Raw genomic sequence first — 7,614 nt, forward strand, 5'->3', positions numbered from 1 at the left:
GATTGGCTGATTAGATATTTGTGTTAAGCAGTTGAAGAGGTGTACCTAATAAAGCGGCCAGTGAGTGTCTATGGGGACTGTTTCACCTGCCAGAGAATTTCATTACAGTCCATGCATTTCTGGTAGTTGCACAGCTCCGTGACGCAGCACAGTCATGTGTTGGCAGAGCAGAAGACCTGATCGGCTACATCTATGGACCTTGAGAAAGAAACATCTTGCAGGAAGTGTTTAACTGTCCGTGTATTTTTTTGTACTCTGCAGGAGTCTGTAAGACTGGTGCCCTCAGCTCTACGAAGGACAGCGGACCAGGGAATGGTGAGTAGCATTTGCTCCTGTGTAAACAGTCTTGCTGGGATGGATATAGACAGAATCTGTAAATAAAGTTACTTCCAATACCAGTCTGAAGTCACATTGGGTTCACTGCTAATTCAACCCAGAAAATTTTAGCGGTTATATTCCTGGCCAGGACATTATCTGCATGGAGTTTTCATGTTCCCCCTGTGCTTGTGTGGGTTTTTATTCGGGTGCTACGGATCCTTCCCACACTCCAAGGACACACTGGTATGGTAAAGTGACGTTAAACCTTAAAAATACATTTAAGTACCCAAACCATTAACATAAATGTATCTTATTTGTGTATCACTCAGCTGTAGATCCTCCAATCATCTCTGAATTGGCGCTGACACTGTCCTTCCTTCTGGAGGGGGGCTACTTTTGTTCCCGATGGTCCCTGTGTGTGTTGTAAAGTAGCCACCGTTCCAAGCTCTCTCCTGTGATGTACTACAATCTCATGTTTAGTTTACTAATTTGTATTGCAATTGTAGTCCATCATGGGAGCGAGCTTGGAGCGGTGACTACTTTACAACACACACAGGGACCATGGGGAACAACAGTAGCCCCCTTCCAGAAGGAAGGACAGTGTTAGCACCAATTCAGAGATGATTGGAGGATCTACAGCCGAGTGATACACAAGATACATTTATGTTATTAGTTCAGGTACTTGAATGTATTGTTGAAATTTAAAGTGACACTAAATTCAGGAGTTAAATCTTGTTTGTTTTTCTCTGTATACAGGATGTAGGTGTTAAAGATTTTGAGGATGTCGCCGTGTACTTTTCTGAGGAGGAATGGGGCACCCTAGGTGAAGAACAGAAAAAGCTTTACAAAGATGTGATGATGGAGAATTACCAGGCCCTGAGCTCTCTTGGTAAGAGGATATGTTTCAGAAAGAGTGGTGTATCCAAACGTTTATACAGCAAACAAATGAAATACCTGAATGTTGTCACAATTTTCAAGCGCCCCCGCTCTTCTCCCTTCCCCTTGGCCCTGAGGCTCAGGCACGTGTCATGGGTTTTTCCTCTTCTCCTCTGGAGGCAGAGGTGGTCAGTCCTTACTGGCGCAGAGGACAGCGCTTATTTAAATTATGTGTGAGTGCAGTCCAGTGCTGTACTACTCTGAGCCCAAGCCTCCATGATGATGCCCTCTATGCCACTCACCTGGACTCAGAGAACGCTGACTGATGCTGGCTGTCATTCAACCCTAAAGACTGGAAACATGCTGTGGCAGAAGGTAATTTCTGCAGAAGACAGTGCCAGATTGAGTATTTACTGAGTTCTCCTGGATTTCTGCTTTTGTGTATTTTGTATGTGTTTAAAGGAGAACTATGGTGTTAAGGCTTTTCCCCATAGTTCTCCTTAAGGTAACAGGAGGACACAAACTAGCGTCCTCCCGTCACCCTAGGCTCAGTATACTGCCAGCTGTAGCTCGCGGTATACTGAGACGCCGCAGCTGAAGTGGATCCTGACAATTGTGCCAGGATCTGCCCAGCTGCGTGACTGACAGCTGGCTCTGCCTATCTAGAAGCAGAGCCAGCTGTTCCCGCCCCCTCCCCCGTCCATTCCGCCAGTCAGCGCTGGCGGATCGGAGCGGGGAGAGGGGAATCCAGCCCCTCCCTGTCACGGCAGAGAGCCGTGACAGGATCGAGAGGTGAGCGAACGCCGGTATGTGTTCGCTCACCTCCCGATCTAATGAGCCGACCTGTGACAGTCTCATTGTCACAGGTCGGCTAGAACTATGAGGTGAGTGAAAAGCACTCACCTCATAGTTCTCCTTTAATTCACAAAGGTAAATATCGCTTAGATGTGTAATGGTTATTTTTCTGCATGATAAGGACATGGAACTGCTAAAGGCTTCATTTTCCCAGTAATTCATCTCGCAAAGCATTTTTTTTGTCACTGTCTTGTAAGTGTCGTCATTTTCTTGCTCTTCTCAATAGACACTTGTTAATACTTGCTGTAGGGATGAGGTCTGGCTTGGCCCAAACCCAAGCTCATCCGAACCCGGGCATTAGGCATCAGTGCACTCCTAATCAGCTATGGCTGGGGCATTCCTCACCCTGCACGTAAACAAAGGGGTGGGATGTTGGTGACATCATTGCTCTTATATGGCCAGATTGGGACCAAACCCAAGCTCATTCCTACTCGGCTATTGGCAGCCAGAATTGAGCTGTATGTTGAGGAGCAAAAACCTGTTCTGGAGTCTTTGTGAATTGACTTTTAGATACAAGATTCCGCCAAATTGATACACTGTCCTTCCTTCTGGAGGGGGGCTACTTTTGTTCCCGATGGTCCCTGTGTGTGTTGTAAAGTAGCCACCGTTCCAAGCTCTCTCCTGTGATGTACTACAATCTCATGTTTAGTTTACTAATTTGTATTGCAATTGTAGTCCATCATGGGAGCGAGCTTGGAGCGGTGACTACTTTACAACACACACAGGGACCATGGGGAACAACAGTAGCCCCCTTCCAGAAGGAAGGACAGTGTTAGCACCAATTCAGAGATGATTGGAGGATCTACAGCCGAGTGATACACAAGATACATTTATGTTATTAGTTCAGGTACTTGAATGTATTGTTGAAATTTAAAGTGACACTAAATTCAGGAGTTAAATCTTGTTTGTTTTTCTCTGTATACAGGATGTAGGTGTTAAAGATTTTGAGGATGTCGCCGTGTACTTTTCTGAGGAGGAATGGGGCACCCTAGGTGAAGAACAGAAAAAGCTTTACAAAGATGTGATGATGGAGAATTACCAGGCCCTGAGCTCTCTTGGTAAGAGGATATGTTTCAGAAAGAGTGGTGTATCCAAACGTTTATACAGCAAACAAATGAAATACCTGAATGTTGTCACAATTTTCAAGCGCCCCCGCTCTTCTCCCTTCCCCTTGGCCCTGAGGCTCAGGCACGTGTCATGGGTTTTTCCTCTTCTCCTCTGGAGGCAGAGGTGGTCAGTCCTTACTGGCGCAGAGGACAGCGCTTATTTAAATTATGTGTGAGTGCAGTCCAGTGCTGTACTACTCTGAGCCCAAGCCTCCATGATGATGCCCTCTATGCCACTCACCTGGACTCAGAGAACGCTGACTGATGCTGGCTGTCATTCAACCCTAAAGACTGGAAACATGCTGTGGCAGAAGGTAATTTCTGCAGAAGACAGTGCCAGATTGAGTATTTACTGAGTTCTCCTGGATTTCTGCTTTTGTGTATTTTGTATGTGTTTAAAGGAGAACTATGGTGTTAAGGCTTTTCCCCATAGTTCTCCTTAAGGTAACAGGAGGACACAAACTAGCGTCCTCCCGTCACCCTAGGCTCAGTATACTGCCAGCTGTAGCTCGCGGTATACTGAGACGCCGCAGCTGAAGTGGATCCTGACAATTGTGCCAGGATCTGCCCAGCTGCGTGACTGACAGCTGGCTCTGCCTATCTAGAAGCAGAGCCAGCTGTTCCCGCCCCCTCCCCCGTCCATTCCGCCAGTCAGCGCTGGCGGATCGGAGCGGGGAGAGGGGAATCCAGCCCCTCCCTGTCACGGCAGAGAGCCGTGACAGGATCGAGAGGTGAGCGAACGCCGGTATGTGTTCGCTCACCTCCCGATCTAATGAGCCGACCTGTGACAGTCTCATTGTCACAGGTCGGCTAGAACTATGAGGTGAGTGAAAAGCACTCACCTCATAGTTCTCCTTTAATTCACAAAGGTAAATATCGCTTAGATGTGTAATGGTTATTTTTCTGCATGATAAGGACATGGAACTGCTAAAGGCTTCATTTTCCCAGTAATTCATCTCGCAAAGCATTTTTTTTGTCACTGTCTTGTAAGTGTCGTCATTTTCTTGCTCTTCTCAATAGACACTTGTTAATACTTGCTGTAGGGATGAGGTCTGGCTTGGCCCAAACCCAAGCTCATCCGAACCCGGGCATTAGGCATCAGTGCACTCCTAATCAGCTATGGCTGGGGCATTCCTCACCCTGCACGTAAACAAAGGGGTGGGATGTTGGTGACATCATTGCTCTTATATGGCCAGATTGGGACCAAACCCAAGCTCATTCCTACTCGGCTATTGGCAGCCAGAATTGAGCTGTATGTTGAGGAGCAAAAACCTGTTCTGGAGTCTTTGTGAATTGACTTTTAGATACAAGATTCCGCCAAATTGATCAAATAACCTCTTTCAGTGCACAATGGATAAAATAAATCAATAAACAAATCAACAATCATAAAAGATCCGAAATGAAATGAAAATGAATCACAGTGACCTTCTATATCACATATTTGTATACTGATAAAATAACCTGCCATATATTTAGCTGATTCAGGAAGTAATGCCTTTAGTGAAAACGTTCATAAAACATTTGGATAACAATATATACTAAGTTTTGTCCAGACACAGCTCATTGCATTTGTCTTTCTTGGTTTCAGAAAACGCCTGCAGAAAGCCAGAAATGATATCTAAAGTCGAGCGAGGGAAGGTGCCGGGTGTGAGGAGTCTGCTGCAATATGAAGAGGAGACCCAGATGGGTCAGTATGAAGAAATCACCACTCGAAATGAAAGCACTATTGTCCAACTATAAAGTCACATATGTGATGTATGCCGGCCATACCAGTAAGACCGGGCTCTCTGTCCCCCTGGAAAAGTTTAAATATTCTGCCATAGAACCATTAGATAAGCATTTCCTTTGGTAGGTGACAATGCTCTTCCTACTGCAGTAAAATCACTGCAGCATTGTCACCCTTGCTGTAGCTGCTTAGATGGTGCCACCATTGATAACTTTAAAAGTCAAGGGCAGTGAATTAAAATTCAAGGAGGTCCGATGAGTAAAATTTTTGTTGAGCAGAGGTTCGATTTGCGGTTATGTAGTTATGTAGTCTTTGTCGCCATTTAGGCTGCATTCACACCATCAGCCGCACTTCAACAGCTCCCTCCCGCCCTCCCGTTTACATACCCATGCATGCCCTATGTGCATGTGTTCATGCAAATCACATTTTAGGGGGGGTGGGAGCTGTTGAAGTGCAGCTGAGAGCACAGCGCTCCCTGCTTCATTCAGCACAGAGCAGATCAGGGAATGTACATTCCTTGGTCTGCTTCTGCTCTCCATCGTGACACCCTCTACTGTGGTCACAAGCCCCCCAGTAGGAGAAGCGGGGGATCCTGAAAACCACAGTGGGGGTTTTGGGGGGGCATCAGGATCACCGGCTAGAACAAGTGGTCCGAGTGCCTATACAGCCGCTCAGATCACTGGTAGATCATAATCTGGCCTGTGCTAGGTTGTGGATGCAACAGCCGCGGAGGCATATCCACTGTCAGCCAGCCAGTTTAGTTTCCCTTCTCTGTTAAATTCACCAACATTCTTTTTTGTGAACTGAAAACTGAACTGTATATTGCAGATGAGGTCTTACATGTGAAAAATAGCAAATGGATGGCAGCAACCAGAGGTGAAAAGGGTTAAAGTGACCCTGACCTGGCTTAAACAAGTGTCTAAGGTAACAACAGTGCTTGAGTGCAAGGACCAGTGGTAGTCATCCGATCACTGTGTACGGAGTCCATTGTCTTCTCTCCAAGTCTGGATTAAACCCACTCCTTATAAGCACTGACAACAGCCCGTGTCACTTAGTTGTCCCATTGATTTCTATGGCAGGCTGAATGCAGCAGGTTTAGCTCCCTGGTGGGGGAAAATACTCCAGAATGTACGTTGTACGAGCTCAGCAGCCTATATGCTTGAACCCATAATCTTCAGTTTAGAAGACCATGCACTGTGTACAGCCAGGTCCTAGGATCTGAGGGGCTGAGCAAGGATCCTGGAATCGATTTGAAAACCAACATGAGTATCTGCAGGCACCAGAAAGTGCGGCACTTTAACATGTTGTTACCTTGGGTACATCTTAGGCCAAGTCAGCTTGATTTAAAACAAAAGTGTTTATGCTTTCATCTCTCTGCTAGGTATTTAGTGTTCTCCCCCCTAAATAATTGTTCTCTATGGAGTAATAATGTGAGTGACGTGCATTACTACAGTATTTCCTATTTCGCTTTTCAATGCTATGAAGAGTCTGCAGAGAGCCAAATGTGAGCGGCATAAATTCTAATCCCTGTGTGTTATTCCATTCCTGTATTTGTATATTTGCAGCTTGCATCATTGTGAGGCCTGAAATGGTGGCAAATCTCCCGGAACTCCTGACAGATGATGAGTTATCAGGTACAAATACAGGGCACAATGTTGAGGGTTTTTTTTCCCCCAAAATATATTTCCTGTGTGTACACTATATGTATATATTAGGGATGCACTGATACAGTGACAGAGTACCGATACTTTTCCCCAAGTACTCGCAAATACTAATTACCGATACCTTTTTAAAAAAAATGTTTAGTGTCATGTGACAGGGTTTCTAAAACCATACAGACTAATGATTTTAGGACCGTTGTAGAGCGACATGGCCCAGTTGCAGCTGCGACCCTGGAGTTCTGTCACTGACCAAGCTGCAGAGGGACTACAAATCTCAGCAATATATTATATAGCAATGCAGAGTACCACTAGCTGTAGAGGAATAACATCAGCTATAGAGGACTACAAAGCTTAGCAATACATTATCCACAAATGCAGAATAATAGTATATGAATTTGCTACATACTTTGTGCTGGCATTCTGATCCGGTGTGCTGGCCTGATGGTCTCATGAGGAGGGTCTGGAGGGTCTCATTAGGGGAAGATGTGCGGGCCGGTGTGGGGTTGTTTTTCAGGGGTTGGGCTTGGCCCCTTATTTCCAGCTAACGGGATCTCTTAAGACATCAGCATACAAAGACATTTTGGACAATTTCATGCTCCCAACTTTGTGGGAAGAGTTTGGGGCTGGCCCCTTCCTGTTCCAACATGACTGCGCACCAGTGCACAAAGCAAGGTCCATAAAGACATGGATGGGGGAGTTTGGGGTGGTGGAACTTGACTTTGCTGCACAGACTCCTGACCTCGCTGCACAGAGTCCTGACCTCAACCCGATAGAACACCTTTGGGATGAATTAGAGCGGAGACTGCGAGCCCGGCCTTCTCGTCCAACATCAGTACCTGACCTCACAAATGCTCCAACATTCCCATAGACACACTCCTAAACCTTGTGGACGCCTTCCCAGAAGAATTGAAGCTGTTATAGCTGCAAAGGGCGGCCCAACCCAATACTGAACACTACGGACTAAAACTGAGATGTCATGAGAGTTCATGTGCGTGTAAAGGCCGGCGTCCCAATACTTTTGGCAATATAGTGTGTGTGTGTGTGTGTGTGTGTGTGTGTGTGTGTGTGTGTG

The 7,614-nt window shown here is 46.0% G+C and overlaps 1 protein-coding gene across 1 annotated transcript in view; it reads left to right on the top strand.

Moving 5' to 3' along the window:
- The first annotated feature begins 285 nt into the window (after positions 1-285).
- Positions 286-7,614, top strand: part of LOC108800516 (zinc finger protein 777-like) — a 13,421-nt gene continuing 6,092 nt past the window's right edge. The window contains exons 1-4 of the mRNA XM_018572506.1: positions 286-315; positions 1,075-1,207; positions 4,744-4,842; positions 6,447-6,515. Coding sequence (XP_018428008.1) covers positions 313-315; positions 1,075-1,207; positions 4,744-4,842; positions 6,447-6,515 — 304 coding nt within the window. The 5' untranslated portion in view covers positions 286-312. The remainder of the gene's footprint in view (positions 316-1,074; positions 1,208-4,743; positions 4,843-6,446; positions 6,516-7,614) is intronic.

Source organism: Nanorana parkeri, unplaced genomic scaffold, assembly GCF_000935625.1.
Source record: "Nanorana parkeri isolate BGI_ZX_2015 unplaced genomic scaffold, ASM93562v1 scaffold2052, whole genome shotgun sequence".
NCBI lineage: Eukaryota > Metazoa > Chordata > Amphibia > Anura > Dicroglossidae > Nanorana > Nanorana parkeri.